We start from the raw sequence: 23,854 nt of genomic DNA on the forward strand, positions 1-23,854 counted from the left end.
ATAACTTTTACCTGGTTACTATCTTAGTTTAGTTTTTAAGCTATAATTAGCTAAATAAGCACTTAGCAGATAATAATATTGCTTAAATGAAAAAAAAATGAACTGACCTAATAATTCAATTGAATAATCACTGAGAAGTAGATGAATGTATGAACCAAATTTAATATCACTCCACCAATTAGTTATAAAATGATTTAAATGAAAAACACAAATCCGCCTCATGGACCAGGGCGTCAGGCTAGCCACTCAAATGGATTTCAATCTGTCACTTGCAGTGGTGTCAATCACAGAGAGTGTTTGAAGCCAGCAATGAAGGCAGAATGCAACATGGCTGTAATGAATCATCAACCATTTTACATAGGTGCAACAGAACATTTTGTACAGCAATGAAATGCTGCTGTTATTCAAATTGGTAAACACGTAACCAAACAAGCGTCCGTCAGCACATATGAAAATACATTTCATTACCACTGCTAAACATATTGTTGCAAGAACTGCACACTTCTAAACTCTGGATTTTACTAATGCATCTTATTTATCTGCAGTGTAAACCCAGTTTAACTTAAAACTTCATAGCTCTTACAATTAGCACACATGCAGACACGAGCACGCACACACCCACCTTGAGACGGAGGCGGATGGTGTTGCAGTCCCTCAGTGGGTTCAGCTTCAGCGTCTCTCCCAGGTTGTTGCAGCTTGAACTCTGCTGCTGAAGCTCGCAGCACACACACACTCCATCGCTGTCAAACTTCAGCTGAGGGGGAGGAGGGGGGAACACACATCCACACTCATGCATGCACGCCACATACACAGAAACACACACACACACACAGACACAGACACACACAAAGAACACACACAGACACACACAAAGAACACACACAGACACACACAAAGAACACACACAGACACACACAAAGAACACACACAGACACACAGACACAGACACACACAGACACAGACAGACACACACAGACACACACAGACACAGACACACACAGACACACACAGACATACACAAAGAACACACACAGACACACAGACACAGACACACACAGACACACACAGACACAGACACACACAGACACACACAGACACACACAAAGAACACACACAGACACACGCACAAATCAGACCCAAGCTTGCTGTTCTGTTTTTTTGTCCTTTAATCTCACAAGGTGCATGATACCTTTACTCCTGACATGAACTTTATTTTGAAGGGACACTGAAAATAGTTGTAAAGATAAATTATAGAAATATGAGTTTAAGAATAAAATACTACCCTGTGCATGAGAAAGGCAGTTAAACATCTCTGATCAAAAGAGTACAACAAAGAAAGAGCTACTGAGATATATGGAGCTCCAGGGAGAGATGGAGGTAGAGCATACCTCCACGATGCGTCCCAGATTGAGAGAAAGCAGGACATGAACCCAACAAGTATGGGTTAATTACATTGGGGAGACATGATGAGGAACGTTAGCGCTTCAGTCACGAACGAGGGACGATCTCGGGGGACGAAAGCGGAGAGGTTGGTGTTACTCAGCTGGTCCTATATTTGAAAGCTGAAAAGCTGCTTCTTATGTGGAAGTGGTGGGGTTAGTGGGTTTGTTGCTGCTGGATGAATCATGAGGGAGTTCTTCTGACTATGATAGGTACCCCTGGTAATAAGAAATTCAGCTTCAAAAAATCCGCTAAGCATGATGAAAATGTAAAGACTGAGGTTTGTGTGTCAAACTTGGATTAGCGGCTGCAAAGAGAAAAAAAGCCTAATACACTTTTTTTTTTTTTTCAAAGTGTGATGGTTTTTCTTAACACCACTTTTAAAATGCCAGAATGTTTTGAAAAAGCATCCATCAGTTGGAAATTATTTGAAACCACTTTAACACAGGTGTGTTTTAATCATCCTGCAAAAACAGATTTTGCTTAGTGGGGAGCTCTCTCACGTCTCAGGAAGAGCTGCTCTTTAAGTCAACATGGGTCATTGAGATTTTTATCTTGAAAGCTAAATTGGGGTTATGAACTTTAAAAAAACAGTGAGAAAGTACCACAGACTGTATTAAGAAGTGGATGCTGCCAATGTGACACCACCCACTGATTTGTGAATGTTCATTGTTGGAGTTTATGAGTTTTGCTTTTTTGCATTCGCCAACTTCCAACCATTGGAGTAACTTGTCAATCTTGAGGTAGTCTGGCTATAAAGCCTCCCTTAGTCACTTTTACTTTGAGTTGTTGTACTATGCTTAACATAATTAACATTAAATTGAAGCGCTGAACTAGCGATTGAGTCCTTTAACTCAAAATGTTTCAGAGAGGTTCTACATCAAGTGAGATGAAACTTCTCAAGGACTGTTATACAGTCTAAGTTTGTTTTTTTCAAACAGTAAAGTTGCTCTCTGTTAGCTGTAAAATCATGAAAGTTTAAAGGTCTTCCACATCCAGCCCTGGAGACTACATCCCTGCCTAATATACAGTCTATGGGTATTAGTAAGTAGAAGGGGTGTGAGTTTGGACACATAATTGCATCAGTCATGTTAAACTTCTGATTCACTGCTCTGCATCTTTTCTTCTCCTCCTTCTGAGAAAGTTACTCAAGCTTCAAAAATGTACATGATCCTATAGTCCTCTTCTTTTCTTTGCTTTATATAAACAGGCAGTAAATACAACTTTAAAGTGCATAGGTTGAGGTCCAGTTGGTCTCACCAGCTGACAGTCTTCCAGAGAGTTGACCAGTTGAGCGTTTTGGCAGGAGAGGATAGAGCCCGCCAGGTTTAACATCACACACACAGCAGAGAGCAGCATGAAGAACGTGATCTGTGACAGAGAGAGAGAGAGGGAGAGAGAGGGAGGAAAATGACAAAATGTTGCAACTCTGATTCATTTCTTACAACTGACATATATTGCATATGAAAGCAGCTGAACACCACAGACAGACACAGTATACATTGTTCATGTTTAAACTCAACAGACTTTTCTGTCTTCTAACATTTAAACAATTATAATATTAAAATAATAATAAAATCACTCTGATAAAGCTGCTGGCCTATAGGTCGAGTTTACTATCACCTCCTACTCCCTTGACCCGTGCTTCTTTAGGGTAAAGGTTCTTTTGTCTTTAAAAAAAAGACCTTTACCCTTCGTTTACTTTAAATTGCAGTTCAAGTGTAAAAGAAAGAGTTCTGAAGACAACATGCCTCAAGCCTCCAATGTCTAGGAAATTGCAAACAGGGCAAAGTGGCGTTTTCTGATGTGACGCCAGAGGCTCAAAATTGATATATTTATCTTAAGAAATCACAGATCTCTCAGAATTTGCATTTAAAAAGTGTGACCATAGAACAGTGTTGGTGCAGGAGATAGAGGGCGCTGGCAGGAGGAGTTTGACGCACATAAAGGTTGTCAATAGCACATATACACAGATGGAGAGGAGGAGAGAGGGACAGGGGGGGAGGGGAAAGGGAGGAACTGGAGGTGGCATGTAATAACCAGATGGAGCGATAAGTTTAAGTGCTTTTCACCTTGGCAGAAAATTGAAAGATTGAGAGGCTGATGGGTGAGCTTGAGGATGACTCTTTTTTTTAAGGCAACACTGAAAATCAAGAGAAAAGACTGAAGAAAAATGCAAACAACAAAGTTTTCTTTTAAAGGAAAGAGACGTCATTAATAAGACAGCGGCAGAGTCAACGAGAAGACAGACAGCAAGAGAGACAGAACACGCCTCCTTACTCCCATGGTGCATTGTGCTGATGATATGTAGATTTGATTAACTTGTTTATCATTTTAAAGTGATATCAGCAGTCTGCTGCTTTCGCTGATCAGCTGCATGAGAGTATAACAGAACCTCAGAGACGAGCTCTCAGCTCCTGAAGCTAGGGTCCTGTGGGGAATAAGGTAAATCATCACCTAGACAGAGTAGTCATTTCACTGTATTGATTAGATGCTTCTGTAAGGAACAGATGTGACTGATTTTCTGTCCTCTGTGATGATATTGAAAGTGTCTGTGTGCAAGTTTCTCACCCAGACTGACGGGAACTAAACAAGATAAGCTGGTTGTATTCCACATGTAACTTTGTTTGTCTTCTTTTAAACTGAAGGGGTCTGGTGTGAAATATCACTAACTTAAGTATTAAGTACTACTTAAGTATCTCTTTGCCATTTTAAATATTCAGATAAGTTAAAACTGCCATTTTAGAAGTATTTACATTTAATGAAGCACACAATAGGCACATCTTAAAGCTCTTCAATGTGAGTTTGATGTTATAGACGATTACGTTAACCACTCTTTCCAGAACATCCAGCCTGACTCATACAGTATTGATTACCATGTGGGAAAGTAAACAGATAATGTGTTGGAATACTGTGCTGCAGGAAAGAACTACAATCACAAAGCATTGTCATTAATTCACTTGAGAGTGGACTAGCATTTAAAGTGATTGATGCCTTGACAGAAACGATCACAGAGAGTATATTGTAAAGCACAAACCAGTGAAAGTAAAAGCTCTCTCCCTGACACACAGGCTGTAAGCTGTTTTTTAAATGAAAACCTCTCTGGGTTCTTGTCGTTGCCGACTGTCGAGACTGAGACAGTCGTCAACATTGCTGCGTCGTAGACAATGACTCTTTTTTATTTTTAAAGCTCCAGTAAGTGCTGCTATATTATCGTGCTGCTTTAAAATGATGCATAAATCTCAGTAACTCTTTAACGTAAATCTACAGCTACACAGCAGGCATGAAACAACAAAGCTGATGCCAACACTACTGACCAGCTAAATCTGTTTTTAATGGAACAATAGTCCAAAAAATGTACAGTATATCAAAAATAAACTATTATACCTATATAGTCAACTCCAGGCCTGTGACACCAAAGCAGTCTCATTACCTTGTATGATCGCATAGCGCTGTTTAGCAGCCAGTCATTAATTATTACTGCACTGCCTTCTGCATGTCAAAGAAGAAAAAGATACACACAAAGCCACACACTCGCAACCCACCGGTGTAACAGGCGAAGCAGATTTACGCTGTGTGTCATCATCACATCGTTTAGCGCTCACTGCGGAGGGCAACACAGTACAATACAATCAGCATTCATCTCCATGACACACACTCATAGATTACAATGAGACCTGAGATTCAGGTGCATCACTGTAATTCTCCATAGCTGTCACTGAGGGGACGATCATTTGGCTGCGGCTTTGCCTCTTCCTATCCCTCACGCAGCTTAATTCTACAAGCTGCTGAGGAAATGGAGGATGTTTTAGCTGGTGAGTGTCTACTCAGGGTGTATTTAGGCCGGCTGCATGTACAGGGGTAATATCTTACAGATACCTCTTGGATTTTGTGAAAACAAGCGACGGTTTGAGGCAGTAGTTTTTAAGAGTGGGTCCTCTTTTAGTTCAGCTCTCATACATGAGGGAACACATACGCATGTACATGTGCAGGGGGGTTTATTGCATATTCTTCTACTGGTTCCTCAATATATGTCTGATTCACAATTATATCCAATATGTCAACGAAGGAAGGGAAGGAAGAGGACTTCTCGCTAGCTGTATTCTGTGTGTGAAATACCGCTTTGGTGAATTTTGTTACTATTATACATGATCTAATGGCCTAATGGCCGCTAGTTGTGTACTTACATTTAAATGAGCTTTAGCCAAAGTTCAGTCAGGAATACTTTAATCTGCATCCTGCTTCTATTGTGCAGTTCTCACTGTGTTGCATTCACTCACTCATGCATGCTCACTTACATTTTGATCTATCCAATAGCACTGCTCACCTCCCTCAGTGTTAGCCTATCGTATTGCTGCTGTATTTTTTCTTTCAAATATGGCTTTCTCTCCACGTCATTTATCCCATTGTTTTATGCCACCCTCCACCTCCCCATCACTACCCAGTCTTTGCAAGTCCATCAGCTTCATCATCTCCGCAGCCTCAGACACATCATCAACCAACACCTCCACCACCAGTGTCTGGACTCAACAGGGGGATTTCTTCAATCCTCCTATTCCCCTCAAGAGTTCAAGCACCAAGGACTCTCTGACAATAATTAATTATCTCATAATCTCCGGAAAATAGAGAGTTATCTTTATGCCTTTCACTTGTCTCTCCTAATTGAAATAAACAGACAAGAGAGTCATATCATTCTTCTAATTTCACTCTCCAGTCATTTCCAATAGTGTGGAATTTCCCTTGATTTTTAAAACATGATTGTAGCAGCCCTCAACCAAGACAACATATGAGGAAGGATTTGCTTATTTTATATTGATGTAAATATTTAGGTTTTGAATGGTCAAATTAAAGCATTATAAGACACAACCTTGGCTTTATTTAATTGTATGACATTTTGCACTGTTCCTGTTCAGTCCAAATTTCTGCTGACCTTTATGCAATCACTTTTATCTTAGTTTGGAAAGGCTCAGATCAGCTTCTATGAGAAACAAAATCTGCACAATAAGGTCTCACAGCAGTGGATGATGCCAAAACAGCATGCCAATGAGATACTATGAGCTCATACTGTAAACAGTGGTCGTACTGTGGGATACAAGCATCCAAATAATCCTCTCTGACATCAAGGGACAAACCACATCATGATATCTTTTCAAAGTGGCTAAAGATAGGCCACATGTTGGAGGATAATTGTATGAAAGAATAATTTGGAACACTCTTAGCATCCTTTGAATGCAGCAAAAATTAGTATTTAGTCTGCAGCAGCACTGCGACACAAGGCTGTTTGTTTTCAATTATCCCTGAGCCACAAGAGGCGGAAGCAATGTCGTTTTGTTATTGCTGCTGCTCAGCGGCTCACAAATCCTCTGATTCAGTTTCTCTCTGACACTGTACATCAATCGTGAGAGCTCTGCAGTGCTCGTAACATCTGGGATCAAGAGGCACTTTAAGAACAAAAAGAGTTTTTTACTGAATACTGATTAAGAGAAAACAGACTCAGATATTTGCATCAGGAACTTCCTGATATACTCTGCTATTCAGAATAATGTAAAAATATGTTAAACCACACACAACCCGGGTGGGTTAATCCACAATCAGTAAAAATAACACTGTGTTTCACCTAGTGCCCCCCCTGCTGACTTTATAAACACACTATGGAGGAAAACCCAGAGCTGCAGCAGCTGGTTCTCATTGGCTCTCACCACTCACAGAGGTAACGCTCCACCTCTCTGCTCCCCCCTCCCGCCAAGGGCCCTAGTGTATATTTATATATGCATGTGTGCCTATTTATGTGTGTGTGTGTGTGTGTGTGTGTGTGTGTGTGTGTGTGTGTGTGTGTGTGTGTGTATGTGTGTGTGTGTGTAGACCATATCACTGGGATTAGTGGTGATAGGAGTTGAGTGACCCCGGGTTCAGTGGCGGTCCAAATAAACAGTGGAGGTGTTGATACTGACTCTCAGGAGCGGAACACGGGGGACATCACACTAAACCAGACATAATGACTTCAACAGACACCGAATCCAGCCGGGGAAAAGCTTTAACACAGGGGCACACATCGCTGTGAATCCTCAACACTATGGTAAGGATCTGTGTTCAGATATATCACAAAGAGACATATACGTTTACAAGAGCAATCGTTCTTACCAAACGTTGATAAGAAGGGGGTTCGGACAAATGAGAACAGAAAGCTATTATTTTTCCTGCTGGCTTATGTAATTGTTTAAGTTGGAAGGGAAAGATCACCAGATGTGTATCTATTCCTTTAGTAGATGACGACAAGAAGAAGAAAAAAACCTCGCCTCCTGTTGGCTTTGATGTGTAGTCATGTTGACAGCACGTCAGACTGCATCTCCACAGGCTGTGATGGATTAGTTCCTGTGGTTAGAGACATCATGTGGACACAGTGTAGACCAACAACTTTTATTGGCAGATGAGACGTCAGACCCACATTAAGTGTACTGAACCTCACCTTACATATTAGAGTCCTTTTTGAAAACATCCAAATGATTTTGTAATTTCTGTAATAACACTATTAAAGTGTCACCATAACAGAATTTTAAACTTTGAAACTAGTTATAGGTAATACTAGTAAAATACAAACTATATAGATACCTATTTCAATACCTCAGCAACAATAGTAGAACTCAAAGACACACACATTTGGTAAATCTGTTTAATAACCAAAATTCTCTGAACACATATACCAACTTATTTGAAATAGTGCAGATTGCTGGATTCCCCCCTTACTATAATAAAGATCCATCAATGATCACTCACAATCCAGAAGACGTGTGTGGTGACGTCTGGTCTGTATCTGCACAGACCCTACCCTCTGTCTTTATTTTTTTATTTTCTGATTTCATTGCTGTGCTTGGGACATTTATGGGAATCAATCATTGGGCTGTGATGTGAAACTTATAGCCGACAGGTCAGGACTAAATGAAAACACAGTGTTTAGGTGACATCACTGTCACACCTCTGCTCACTTCCTGTACCAGTCTGACTGCAGCAGAAGCTAAGTTAACCTGTTCATCTTTGCATCTCTTTTCAGGTAATTCTGTTCAAGACAGTAGATGGAGAGCTGAAGGTGTGACAGAGGGCGGCGCAGCGGGACACACACAGCAGGAGGACAGCAAAGTCCAGCTTCTTACTGAATGTTTGTTTAAGCTTGGGTATTTTCTGATTCTATCAAACGTTAAAATAACGGAGATTATATAATTTGTTATCACGTGGTATCAAAAAGTATCAAAGCAAGATTTCAAGTAATTATAAAGTACCTGAGCGTGTAAGGGAAATAGTAGTGTTTGTCCTGTCTGAAGGTGGAGGAGTTAATCTTGGTGCCAGAGCTCACATGTATTGATTAAAACATACCATGAAAGAGAGTATCACCCTGATTCAGTAGCTGATTAACCTCTACTTCTACTTCTACGTTTTAATCAACTACTGACCTCTAAAGAGCTAAAACAAGGAAGTTTCTCCCCCCCCCCCCCTCCCCCTGCTAGGAGGGGCTGCAGTAATGAGACATGACTATAATGAACCTGGTCCCAGAAGACTCCCACACCACACAGAAGTACAGCGGGGGAAATTTGTTGCTGCTCTGTTATAGCAGTTCTCTAAATATCAAGCATGACGTATCAACTGAGTAATATGTGAAACAGTCAAATACAAAACAGGCCATAGATGGACAGAGCAACAGCCCCTTGGGAGAAAAGGCACGATATTTAGAGATTCCCTTGCTGACTGGCTGCAGTACAGGTCATAAACCCCACCTCCTCCATGTTAACAGATGGGACAGGGGTCTGTGCCCACGCCATGTGTTTCAAATATGAACTGTGTGTATTGTTTGAGCCTTGTCAAACGAGAATTTCTGTCACTATTTGGACGGACAAGTAATTTTATCTATTCATCTTTCCGTCAATACATCTTTAAACGACAAATACACAAAAAATATATTTGTGTCGAACCAATTCTGTTCTGCTGCGGATTTATGTCCAAGTCTTAATTATTCTGAATGGTTTCCTTTTTATTAGTTATCTGGTGTAAAAAGAGCAGATGTCACGTCATGATCATCAGCTCTGTTGACCAAAGAGGCTCCTTGCAGCTTTCTTAAGTGGATTAGAAGGGTAGAGGAGGAGGAGAGGCGAGAGAAAACATAACAAAAACGAACAATACAGTTATTGGACTTTCCATATCTCTGAGCGTCTTCTCCAAACCGACACAAGAATCAGTTCAGCTGCAGGCTGTACCCACCTGTCTTTGATATTTAATCAGTAAGTTAAATACTTCGGTTAGCAGAAAGGCTGTGGCGTCAATTCCACCAACCAGCTGCCTTCTGTGCATGTGTTAGTTCCAAATTACATCACCAGTGCAATAAGTCAGCAACACTCAAAGGGATATTTTGGCTTCAATTTTCTATAACAGATAGAGAAAGAGGCGCACTGTCCATATTCATACACAGTCAATGGTACAAGCTGATTTATCTGTTCTGGGTTCAGAAGAAATACACCGGGAAGACTCTTATATTTGTCCCCTATAGCTGTCTGATCTGTGAATCCTGTTATTGTACACAGTCCTGGTCCTATAAATAGCCAACAAAGTGCAGGAGCCACACAATAGGTACCTACGGAAATTCAACTTACTTTTTTAAGTTGTCAAAGTGTACAGTTGCTGAGATATGAGCTATTGAACCAGGAGTGTTGTAAGTATTGCAGTCTGCAACTGGTGAGCTGTCAGCTCTGGTTTGCAGCAGCAACTGTAGCATCATTTTGTTTACCCACAACTAAAATTAATCTCAACGCTTATTCAGTCAATGTTTGCTCAAGAGTTATATCAATGTGTTTGTCTGTAAGACATTTGCAAAGGGTTTTTTTTATCCACTATCTTATGTCCAACAATATTAACAGTATGTTTGCATATGCATGTTCGCAGAGCAGTCAAACAATCGCTCATTACTTAAAACATGTTTTGTATGTTAATTTGTAATGCTCTTACTGTTTTGTTTTTAACTCTGCAAAGAACTTTGAGTTGCTCTACGCATGAATGTCAAAATAATTTGACTTGCCGATCGTGCTGAGATACAGGTACTATATTGAAGACAATGTTACTGCTATGTTGTGTATATTTGACAAAGCAATGAAGCAATGTCTTTTAAAGTACAATCAAAATATGAACAGAGCTATTAAGCAACATCTAGAAACTCCTTTTGGTATTAAGGCTGAAAGTGGTCCTAAAGGCTGAAGGAGAGCAACGTGACCCGAGCTGTGATTATGTGCGGAAACACCTCAGCTGCTGCTGCCGCCTGGATTATGCTGCTCTCCCTTCTCTGAGCCATCAGATAAGGGGGTCTATCTAATTCATATTCTAATTAATATGGAGCCACACTTCCTGCTTCTCGGGGCCTTGGGGGATGACATCATTCATCGGGCATTATCTTGAGCCGAAAGGTTCCTGTTCACCCAGCCAACCGTGCTCTTTCACACTCAGCCCCGGCTTCCTCTCACTCTGCTCCTTCTTTTGTCAGATCCCTTACCTGTCACTTCCTGTCATTTCATACATAATGAGAGCACCTGGAAGAGGGAAATAAAGGATCAAAGATGGAGACTGTAGGCGTGTGTTTTGTAAACTGAGACAAACAATATGGTTTAAATGCAACCAGGAGAAATCAAGAGAAAAAAAGCGAGGCAGCCGTATTGAAAAAGCTTCCAAAATTGCCTCCAGGGATATGTATTCTAGTCTATGTGGAAAACAGCAGAGTGGAACAGCAGATTTTTTTTTTCTCAAACCACATCTCATATTGTGTCCCTTTATTCATATTCAATTCAGCTACCCTTAATGTCAATGCCTGAGGAGAATGAAATGTATAGAACAGCCTGACTTTGATGCACAATGAAAAAAACACAAAATAAAAAAAGGACAGTAGATTAAGGGCAAACCTAGGCAGATGATGAGATACCTTAAATTGGTTGAAAATGCATTCCAATTGGCCTTACTCTGTGATAGTTCAAACGACCACAGAAAATAGCACATACTGCTCACTTCCAGCACACATTTAAAATTTGAATTTTCTGGACTAGCCTGATATTGTTCGATTTCAGTTTTCCATCTGCAAAAGATGTGGATAGTAGATGGGTCCTGGTGGTACTTTTTTGGGGGGTATCTTCTGTGTCAGGAAACAATGTCGTTTTTGGGTTAAAGTTCCTTCTAGGTTTTGGGATCTTGTCATGGAGGTGACACGATATATATTTGGTGAAGGATGACTGGAAGCAGGAAAAAAGTTGCTTTCCATGTATCAGTCATAACTGCAGTGACTCCACTGCGCACAAGGGATGCTCATAGGCGACAGAAGTTGATTTGACAAAAGTTTAAATTCAGACCAAGTGACGAATCTACAGCTCAGAAAACCCTCAGAAAACTGTCAAAATTGAGCACAATGTTTTATGTTTATGTTTGCCTAGTGTGGCCAACATAGGTAGTGCTAGCACAACCAGCCTTCTGACCTTCTTGTAGGTTAACATCTATGTGCCTGAGTTAAATGTGGCTATGCAGCGCCAGTTTATGCAGCCACAGGCTACATACATTTTTATATCAATTGTCTAGATCAAAATACTGCCAAACAGTGCTGCTGCCTATGAGATGCTATCCGTTCACTATGCTTGTTTACATCTGGGCAGTAGAACAGGGAGAGATGGCCCACTAGCCAGGGCTACAGTTGAACGTAATATTTGAATTTGCATTTACACGACTAATTCTGGTGCAAACTAGCAAGGTTGAATGCGTTTAATCATTTAGTCGACTTAACTCACACATCTTTACTGCACACACTCAAAAACAAAACAAGAAGGAACAATGAAAAGGTTCACAAGAATAAAGAAAAAATCCTGCAACAACTCAGAGTAAAGGGTGGTCATCAAAACGTAAAGTAAAGAGCAATTTCTCCTTATCAGTAGCCCCATTCAGCCTGAGGCCAAGTCTGACACAGATCACAGACTGCAGTTAAACTAGAGTGAGGGGTCCATGTTAGCAGGTCCCCCCCAAGAGTGAATAACTGCAAAAAATAATTTTCTTTATGTACCCTACTCCTCCTCCTCCTCTCAGCTGTTAAGAGTAAAGTTGGTTATTAGAGCAAAGACCCTCTGACTGATCCCCTCATTTGAATGTGTCCCCTGCACATCCAAAGCATGAGAGGAGAGAGGAGGTGATCTGAGGAGCAGTGGGAGACGGAGAGTGGCAGTGCTAATGCAAACTGACCAGAGGTGATAGGCAAGCTGTGAACAGAGGGAACACACTCCAGAAGTGCACACACAAACACACACACACACACCCTTGTACTCTCTCTCTCTCTCAGCCTGCCCGGCGTATAGAGGAATAACACACTCTCTTTATTGAGGTTGGCAGTGAGGTGGTTTTAAAGAGGCCACACTTCAACAGGATCACTCAGTGTGAAGCTTCCACCTTGGCAGACATCCACCCTGCTGAAGTGTCCCTGAGCAAGACACTTGAGCTTTGTTCAACATGTAGGTTAACCCAGCCCACATTAAGAGCTGCTGTTAATGGTTAATTATGCAACATGTTCTTCTGATTCTGCACTGTGATTGGATGGAAAACACTCCACAGGAGCTTACAATCACAGAAACGCACTGATGCCTGAGTACTTGAGCAGTGTGTCCTTCCTTTATTGACACTTAATTAACCAAATGAAATAAAATGCACTCACCGAGCAGCTGCCATTGTAACAAAGAATTAAATCAGAATTGATTGTTTTGACGGCCAATTCATTCAGATTTTTTTTGTTCCTGTTGTGAATTAATAAGCCTCCTCTCTAAACATCTACATCACACAAAATAGCATCAGATATAAAAAGATAAACTTGAAAACATTCATACATTTTTTTTTTTACATTGAGCCCATTGAATGTTGAGATTTGACAAAAGGATGCTGAAAAGATGCAAAAGGATGTTGCCTAGCAACGGGAAAATATTTTTTTCTTGGCTGAGGCGCACAGAAAACTTATCACAACAAAACCCAGGCTTCCTGTCTCTGCCTTTGTCCCCGTGCCTACAGCCACATCACAGCAGCCATATCTCCTGTTAAAAATCTACTGTTACATGTAGCTCTTATCAAAAAAAAAAGCAAGAAAAAGAAAAAAGAATGGCGATGACTTCCACATCAACGTCTTGTGGAGCTTGCTGTAGGGGGGTCTAAAGTAACTGCTGCCCCACAGATGCTGGATAGATGCATTGAAATATGCAATCTTTAATTATTTTTGTTCATATGAAATCATTAGAATACTGAAAACTGAAACTTTAACACTGAAAAACAGAACAGTAACAGAACCTGTAAATGTTAAATCAAGATGAAATCAAGGTGTGCTTCCATCACGTGTTTAATGTACATTTTTAATTCAAACTTAAGAAAAGAACCTGGGTAAAAAACACAAAAACACAAGGAAGTCAAAACTAAAAAATGTTAATTAACAGGTGTACGATGAGATGTTTAAAAATCTAGCATAGATCAAGCAATCCCCTATATGTGTGCACCTCTCTCAGAGTCAGCACATAAGAATACATATAAATACAGCACATCAAGCTAGTTCTCAACTCTTCTCTTTATCTTCTGTCAGCTCTGTGAAATAACTCAATAGACCAGTAAAGAAAATCAAACTATAAAATCATAAAATCCTTCAGAGAATGTCTGAACGGGAGTTATCCTCCCTCAAAGATCATTTTTGAGTATTTTCCTTTTGCCTGAAAAAGAGCAAAGCTGCTGCAGATTTGCCTTTCAACCCCCAGCTCCCACTTTTGCACATGTATGCACTTTTTTCATCTGTCTGTCTGCCTGTTTGATACACACAGTCTGTCTCTTTGTAGCAGTTTTTGACAGGTGGTCTTGAGGGGCCACTCTCAGTTAACAGTGGGCTACATCTCCCACTTAAGCAGCTCCATCTGGGTCAAGTCAGGGAATAACAGGTCTCTATGGAGGAGGGAGACACACAATGCACATTCACACCTAAACACACACACAAAATGCAAACACGAAGCCGATCTGAAATTGTATGCGTGTATATTTGGAACTATGTCTTTGTGTCTGTACATAGAGATACACAGCTGTACTATATTTCTGCATGTATTGTGCATGTGTGGGAGTTTCTTCACAGCTTCATAATTACACAGAAAGGTGACACATGCAGCATTTAAACTTTTGGACAAATAAGGGAATTCCCTCATAAATGAAACCCAAAATATCTTCAGGAAAATAAGGATAAAGTCAACATTTAGATAATCACTTGCTATTTCAGGAAATATAAGCTGCCCTGATATCAATGTCCACCTTAACTTGCTAAAGAAATCAATGGCTTCAGAATGATTAGTGGTTTGCTTGCCTACTTTACTCTTATCACCCTCATGGGAGCTCCCCTTTATTCAATAAAACAATCAATTCATGGCAGAACAGCTATTACATTAGTTCACAGTGCTTTCAGCTTTCATTTTCTCCTGCTGATATAAGATATGTTGCTCTATTTCTACACCAACGTCGAGAGAAAGCCAACACTCTGAAACTAAATGTTTCTCTCAGAGTATGACCTGCTGGAGCAGCAGTAAGACGTACTCAGCCGTCCATACATTCACATGCAGACATGCACGCCTGAACTACGCTGCACACATTCAGGAGCACAGATATACGCACACTCTAAAATCAACAAAGCCAACACAGCTCACTGCCTTCACTTCAGGAGTTTTCCTTTTTGAACTTTAAACAGAAAAACATCTCAGGGCAGCCAGATCCATTATAACAAAGTTCAGAATCAATGTGCTTAAAAAAGGGTAATCCTTGTTAAAAATCAATGAACAAACAAGCAGATTTGGCAAATACTGAGAGCCTTTAAGGCAGCTCTTTAAGTAGTTCTTCTGCAGTACATACTTCTCCTTAAATCTGTCTTGTACACTCATAAAACATAAAAATGAAAAGATCAAGAATACCAAAGGCACATCATCAGTTAAATTCACAAATGTTTGGTTGGACAGACGTGTCCAATTTAAACTTATTACTGTAGACTACAGAGCAGAGGAGTTTAGTGTGAACGTGGGGGCAGACAATAACAAAATTCTTTACTCAGAGACAGAAGTTTGTTTTTTGTTTGTCAAATTGGACCTGGCACATTCCTGCACTCAATCTGAAAGTGCAACATTTCTCTCTTTGAAGAGTTAGACAGCTATACAATATACTGTCCCAGTCCTTCCTTTACTCCTGCTCTTCGACATCAAAGGTCACAAGAGTGTGAAAGTAGGTTTCCTTCAACCAGCCATAGAATGAGTCAGTATAAAAAAAAGCCTGCCGGGGCTTCAAGGCAGTAGTAGCTGAAGTTATGCCGCAGTATCAACTCACTCAGCTGTGAAATATGGCTGACATGATTGTGTGCAAACCTCAATTACGTCTGGAGTCCCTGACAAGTGACCACAGAGTAAGAGCTGTTCAGTCAACTGTGAAAAATAAACTGGTGGACCCTCCTTCTAATGCCTCTATTTGGGCAAAACACAATCACTGCCATGTCACACACACTTCTAGTCATTTGCTACAGAAAGGGATTGGCACCAGTGTGACAGGAGGGAGAGCACAGTGGAGCCTATTTGTTAAGCTTGACAATAGCTGAAAGAGGAGCACAAACTTTGTTTTGTGTGGAGGTTTGAATGACTGCAGGGAACTTCTCAGCTTTGATTTCATTATTGTTCAAACGCTTACAGTGTGGCAGCTGAAAATTTGGGACTGACAAGTTAACAAAGCATCATTTTGGGGGGATGTTTTGTCAGTTAAATGACACTCAGTCTGTAAGTTTACCTTTATCGTGGCTACATATACCACAGTCCTATACGCAGTGCTGCAGGAAAAGGCAGCCTATGACTGTTTTTGCTTTTAGTGGTCATCACTTCCAAACAATACTCATTCATATCAGACAGAGGTAGACAAGATGATGACTGTAACAACTTCCTTTGCTCACAAATTAATGGCCAAATTTTGAAGAATAAAACATAGATCTCCCCCACCAAATGCTAGCCCCTCTCCATCCCGTTCTGTTCTGTACTCTAACCTATCGGCTTAAAAGAGGAGAATAATTTGATTAATAATATTATAGTTGAAACATTTTCTGAATGAGCACATGTGGGTGTAATCTAAAGAGAAAACTTTAGAGCTAACATAATGACTACCTGCCCATGCTATTCACAATTCTACTAAAGCAGGAAATATAATAACAGCTAAAACCTTTTTCACAGCAGTATCATCATATTTGCATGTATTTACAGCAAATGAACAGCCACTATACATTTTCCACTGTGGGATCATTAAGATCAAAAGACAACCAAAGCGCTGAGGCTTAAAAGCAGCGGTTTCTCATCGTTCTGCTTTTTGTTTCTTATCATCTATTCTCTCATTAAAGTTTTAAAAGTAGCCACAGAGGCTATGACAGCGGTGGGCGTCAAAACCAGAGACAGTCCCTTGTTTATGTTCACAAACATCTAAGCAAGAGAGAGTAATACATTGCAGTTGTTTCAGTAAGATTGCTAGAAGTCAGAACGGATTAAATTGACTGTGTGCTTTCATGGAAATAAAATACAGAAAAGGCAGAAGGAAGTCAGAATGATCCAGGATTAAGGAGGATCCAACATTGTCTGTCGGGGGCTAAAACCAGGAGCCCCAAAGCAATAAGTTAGACCACTTATAGCGTAGGCAGGCTAAGAAAAAACACAAACCAATCCCTGCTGGTCACAGAGCAGGAACAGGGGCTGCTAATGTGCAGGTTTCACCCCTCCTTAAAAGGATTAATTTGTGCATTTAAGTCTGCATGAAAAGTGCTCAACAATTAAGGATAAAACTGATGGACACAGCCAACATCTCTGCCTGTACTGGTCTGATGGACAGACGTTTAATCAATTCATTAATTGAATGATAAAAAATGGAACTCACATGCTGAAATTTAGATTTTTTGTTGTTGTGCTGTTGGGCCGTTAATCTTTATTGCATCAGAGTAGCGATGTCCATTTCCTAGTCGCAATCAGTCAGTGTGCCATCTCTTTCTCTCTCTGTCTCCGTCCGTCATCAGCTACAGTAATATTTATGGCCTGTCGGGGTCGCAGGCTGTCACATGGAGCAGCTCATAAAGCCTTTCACCGATGTGGTGGTGGCCCGGCTACAGTTATGTGATCGTAATGGAAAGTCCAAGTTTATGATGTGAATGTGCTGTGATTTGTGTGCATCGCTACATATTCAGAGACATTGCTAAAAAAAGAAGGAAGCTGCTACCCTCTTATCCATGCAGCGGGCACAAGCAGTGTGTGTTTGTGTGTATGTGTGAAACAGGCAGTGGTGTGCTGCAGCTTCACAGATGTGCCCCTATCTCGTCCTGATGTCACAGAAATGGTTCTGTAAAACCGACACACTCTTTCTGTAGCTGATCTAAGATGAGCATAGACACACACTTCAACAAGGAGGGTAAACACTCACTGGCACTGCTCACACACCTAAACAAAACATACACTTTATCCACAATGTTCCAGCATTTATAATAACAAGTATCACCTGCAATCTGAGACCAGCCATAGTTTTAAAAAAAAAAGTGAACATCTAATTTTATCCTCACTTACAAACCTGTAAAACAATATTTACCTCCCTCTCAAACTTTTGCTATTTTCCCCCCCACCAGTTGAATCTCTGTTGTTTTGTACAAGCAGAAAGGCATTGACATAGAAAGTGTTACAAAGAAATAAATCCAAGAAGAAGAAAAAGTTAAAAAACACAAAAAAACATGAAATTACAGATGTTGTATCTATATATTTGTATTTATTGAATGACCAACAGTTTCGACAGCAGGGGTAACAGGTGAGTTAAAGTCTGATTACTTTCTATGAAAATGTGTTTGTCAGGGGAAGGGCTGATCTCTTTGTATTATTGACTCTCTGTGTCTGTCTCAGAGAGTTGAAAGAGTCGGGCACTATTTTGGGATGTCTCACATTTGAATCAAAGCTGTTAGTCTATTTGAACAAGCCATTGCCTCAGGGTTGCCTTGGTGACTATGAACTGCTGCAACAGTGTAAAAATGCTGCAACAATGTAAAAATGGCAAAGACATTTCCTATCAGCAAAAGACCCTTATGTTCATATACTTCACGTTTTCACTGTATTTAGCAAATACAAATATGTAGGTTTTCATTAACGTATTACATCTACTCAGAAAGTGTTTCTTGTGATTTAATGTGCGCAGGTGTACAGGTGTAAGTGCAGTGTTAACACTTGAGTATTTTCATTCATAGTGAGGGGCCTGTATGTATAAAAAAGACGGTGACAGAGCATAATGACAGCCTGTTATCTCTACAGATCAAACATGAAGGATTGTTTTTAGTGCAGCAGGCCTGTGTGAGCAGGCAGGACAGGGATGAGCATATCCCTTGGATCAGGCCAGAAACATGCTCTGGTTCCAACCCATCACTCTAAAGGTCAGTGAATGCATCACTGAATCACACCATACAGAGGTGACTGATGTGTGGAGATTTTCCCAGTTTAATACCAGCCGGCAGTTTATACTTCTATTAGAGCTCTTCATGGCTATTGGGGGGGCATTGGTGGCATTGGGGGCATTGGGGGCACTTAGAAATTATTTTTTCCAGAAGAGATGCCCCTATATAGGTTTTGGACATACAGTTTGGGTCGAGCACTCACTGGCAGTTGACTAAGCTCAAGTGATTAATGTTTCTAGATAAGGGCAACAGCGGCAATAAACTTCAATTCATTTTCATTCATTCAAAGGAACCAAGTCAAGTTAGTCGAGGAAATATTTCCTTACATGATCCAAAAGTTCTAGCAATCTGGTGGGTTGGTCTTGAGAGCACATTATCATCTTCCTAGTATGCAAAATTTGAGTATCCTGGTAAAGAAAATATTGTGTAAATAAATTCCCATTTTAACAGTGTTTCCCAGTATTTCTAAAAACGGTCAAAGTCAGATTTGAAGTATTATGTGGCTAAACATTTGCCATTGACATTTATGGGACATTAAAAAACATTCAGTGGCTGTCATATTAGTTGTTTCACGAAAATGTCTCAGAAGAAAAATGTGTACCCTTGCTACAACAAAGCAGAAAAGTAAAGCGCACAGAATTTTCTGTTAACAACGAACACTTACCCTGATTGGTATTTTGGGTCAGTTTTTCTTTAAATGAGCTAAACTTTCCTGCCAGCACTCCAGCCAGTTTCTTAGTAAAGGGGCTGAGCTGACATACATCTACTATAGCTAATCCATTTACCAGTGACAACCTATCCATTTAACCTGCCCGTATTAGATTAAAAAGTTGGACTGGCCCTAAATCAACTTAGATGGAAATCTGTCTAAATGGGAAAAGGACAATAGATCATATTGAAAAAATGAAGCATGATCTTGCTGGTCTGGTGGTTTAAGGCTTATCACTACAGTCTTCAGCACACGATCAAAATGCAAGAATGAAAAATCAGTACTGGGTACATGAATTACAACACTAAATTTTATGGTGTATCATCCAAAAGTTGTTGAACTTAAGTGTCGGATTTATAGAGAAATTGTCCAGGCCATCTGCTGCTAACCTGACTTGTATGTCCAGATCCAAACAAAGTTTTTTTTAAAGTGCATATTAAGTTAACCAGATCCTGAATGTAACAGGAACATAAGCAACATAATTTCTAATAGTATTCTGCTTTAGGTTTCACGAACATGATTTTCCTTCTTTATGTGCTGGAGTCGCTTCAACAAAGACACTGCTGTATTTAGAATGAGATCAACCATTGCAGTCCATACAAACAAAGTCTGTGTTGAAGAAAAGCAGTGCGGGGCTTCCAGGCCAAGATTCACCTTCAGAGCGCCGCTCCGGCCCTTTGCTCTGTCACCGCTCTGTCACCGAAGGACAACTTGTTCTTCCATCCCTGTGAAAGCATGAATGTAAAGTAGCTGCACATGTTAGACTCTCTTTTTCTGTCTGACACCTCACAAGTGCACTGACTGTTTCACCTCAAGCTCTACCTCTCCATTATTAAACTCTCTCCAGACTACAAATAAATCCTGAGACATGTCGCGTCAGAACTGTGGTAATGTTGCTTTCTTTTTATGAATGAAACAGCAAAACTCTTTTTACATACACTGAGCTAAAACTGTAATGGTAATATAACACATTTGTAGTCTTCCGTCTTTTGACTACTCAAGGAGCTTTTCACACCACGTCACATTCACCAATAACGCACACTTATGGCAGAGGCTGCTATGTTTCCATCAATATTTAATAATCCCATTCACACACGTTCACACTCCGCTGATGCAGCATCGGGAGCAATTTGGGGTTCAACGTCTTGCCCAAGGACACTGCGACATGTCGCTGCAGGAGTTGAACCCCTGACCCTCCAGTAGAGAGACGACTGACTCTACCACTGAGCCACAGTGACCCCAGAGTATACACTAAGATAATGACTTTAACATCTTAACATATATGTGCTTGTTAACTTTAAGCTGTAATTTAGAGAACATCAATAACACTAGCGTCTCTGCACTACTGGAACGTCTGAAGCTAGGCTAATTGCCTTCTGGTTCTATCTTCCTTCTCAACACATGATCATGACAGTAGTATCAATCATATTTATATTTAATCAGCAAGACAGAAAACGCATAGTAGTGCAAATAAAGGTGATGATGTTCTGGTGCTACAAACACCACACCAGACAACAACGGACAACAGTTGGTGAGACAAATATTGCAGTGGAGACTATCTCCATTTTGTTTCCGTGCAGGACAAACAACGATTTACTGCCCTCTAACTCTCTCTCTATCTCTCCCGATACACATAATCCATCACAGTCACAAACAGCACAGGACTCCGGGTCGTCCTCCTGCTTCTCAATGATACAGAGTAAATCTACCAGTGTTAATGCATCAAACTTGACTGGATAAAAACGACAATGTTTGTAGGTTATTTCAGATAAGGTAAAAAAAAGCAAAAAAAAAAAAAAGAAGAGGATTCCTCCTTCCACACAGTGCCTTTTCTCATCTTTGATGTGAAGTTTACAAGGAAAGTTTGGGTTAGACAGAATATTAAAATATTCAACATATATTCTCTCCCCACCACGATGCACCTGTTTTTCTGCACTGTGGCATAAGACACATTCATCTCCAACCATCCGAATAGTGCATGAAGTCAGTGTTTCAGTGGGGGGGGGGGGGGGGGGGGGGGTTTCTGAATGCATCTCTCATTGTCTGAGCACCCCTGAATGCAGCATGCTAACAGCGCATCCTGAGTAACAGCAGAGAGAGAGACATGTCCAGAAAAGTCTGAAGTCAACTAAGCCGACTACTTCATTTTCTGATGCTTCTTACGGACTTTTTATTATTGCGTGTGCGTCCGTCAGACACAACCACACACACCCAGGCCTCCGCTGGTGAGAGTGTGCTCACCTGTGTGCGCGCAAGTGTCTGTGTGTGTGTGTGTGTGCAAACGTGTCTGTGTGTGTGTGTGTGTGTGTGTGTGTGTGTGTGTGTGTGTGTGTGTGTGTGTGTGTGTATGTGTACGTGTGTGTATCGGGGCGAAACTCCGCCGTGCACGACACAGAGAGCAGAGGAGAATTGTAAACGTGGGACCATGTAGAGACAGAAATGACATGGCGTCGTGTAAATAAGATAAATAACATAAGGCTACTAAGTTTGTTTAATAAAAGGACGAGGTATAGACCTGTTCTATAGGAAAGGTATCCTTATGACTTCTGTTGTGATCTGGCGCTATATAGAAAATAAAATGAACTTGACCATCAAGGGGGGCGGGGGGTGCCGTTGGAGGGGCGGGCTGCCCCCCTAATATAATGGTAGGGGAAACACTGGAAGTGTCATTGACTGCGATGTGTCACTCACAGTGGATGCTTACGTTAAGTATGGGCATCCAGTTTGATAAAACTATATGAGTTTCAAAATGGGGATCAGCATAAGGTCAACTTTAATGTCACAAATTTTGACTTTTCGTTTCACTTTTAATTTGCTTGTTCTTTTTTTCAAGCCAATATAACAAACTGATAGAATAATAGTGGTGCTATTTATTTCTTGAGGAAATACTTCATATTAACCGATTCATAAGTCGTTAAATGGATCTGGATTATATTTTTTCAACTGAATTATTTAGTCACAAGATAATCCTTACAGCTCTAAATTAATGGGCAATTAGAATCAATCTAAAACTGTTCAGATCATATAATCATCCACTGGTCCTTGTGTTTTCTGTAATGACAAACCCATCTTGAATAAGTCAGCTAGAAGAAAATCAAATGATTAAAGCCTATAACCAATTTGGAGAAGGTCCAGTTATTATAGATCATGATGCAGAGCAGGGCCACCCACAGTTCACAGATGGGTTGGAGCTGCATTGCCAGGCCTCAGAGAGTCATGTGTATTAGTCACCTGCCAGTCATAGCTGGGTCCTGACCAGAAAACTGGAATGTTTGACTATGAAAACTAAACATTACATGCAGCAGGAACAAAATCACACCAGAAATGTGCTTTTAGTGGTCACAGACTGAGACCATCTCTGCATCCTGGCAAGAACAGACTATTCCAGTTAATTAGTCATGCTTTTTAAGGAAAGAGAGGTAAGAGGATTTCAATCTTTTAAAGTCCACAATGTGTGACCAATTTCTTCTCACACCTCAGTGATGGGATATGTTCTTTGATCCCCTTCAGCTATGAAAGATTCAGATCTCTTCCTCTGGTTTAATATTACACAAAGGCAAAGAAAAGAAGGCGGATGATAGACACGTGAAGAAAGAGGATGCAGAAACGTGCGTCAGGGAAGCAAGGTGATAAAACTAAAGGGAGCGAGACAAGTGATTTGCAGTTAGAGCGGAGGGGTGCAATATGATGTGGTGGGGCAGCTGAGATGAGATGAGATTACTTATGACATTCAGAGAAGCATGAAATAGAATTGGGCAGGGGCCTTTTTTTTGTGATGTGGGACAGAGATCATCATCTCAGTCACAAGTAAAAACCATAATGCATCCGTGTTTCTTTTTGTACAACAAAGTAGGAGAGAAAAAAAGCGCACATTTAACCGAGAAAAACAAGGGTTACAAAATGAACTACATGACAGTCAATTCAAGGTTTTCAGTCTCGATCATTGCAGAAAAATGGTTTCTGGTTCTTCTGAGAAGTAGAAAAAGATTTTCACAACTCAGAGTGCAAGGCCAGGGTCTGTATTCATCATAATAATACTTTAATTTAAGTTTACTGCATCTGTCAAGTGAAAGCTGTATATAATTCTTCTCAGCAGACTTTTTGTTTAGCATACGAAGTGAAAATATGATAAGGTGTTATGCCCTTTCTCTTTTTAGTGGTGTAAGCCTCACAAAGAAGGCTGCCATTCATTTTGTTTGCAGTGA

General features: G+C 40.5%; 1 protein-coding gene across 2 annotated transcripts in view; it reads right to left on the reverse strand.

Moving 5' to 3' along the window:
* fam189a1 (family with sequence similarity 189 member A1) overlaps positions 1–23,854 on the reverse strand; it is a 78,548-nt gene that overhangs the window by 13,803 nt on the left and 40,891 nt on the right. Inside the window, exons 3-4 of one of the 2 annotated variants that reach the window (XM_061037031.1) lie at positions 2,701–2,811; positions 623–787 (exon numbers count right to left, since the gene is read on the reverse strand). In XM_061037031.1, the coding sequence (XP_060893014.1) occupies positions 623–787; positions 2,701–2,811 (276 nt within the window). The remainder of the gene's footprint in view (positions 1–622; positions 788–2,700; positions 2,812–23,854) is intronic. The other variant, XM_061037038.1, reaches the window with a different exon arrangement.

Source organism: Labrus mixtus, chromosome 1 (genome assembly GCF_963584025.1).
Source record: "Labrus mixtus chromosome 1, fLabMix1.1, whole genome shotgun sequence".
Classification (NCBI taxonomy): Eukaryota; Metazoa; Chordata; class Actinopteri; order Labriformes; family Labridae; genus Labrus; species Labrus mixtus.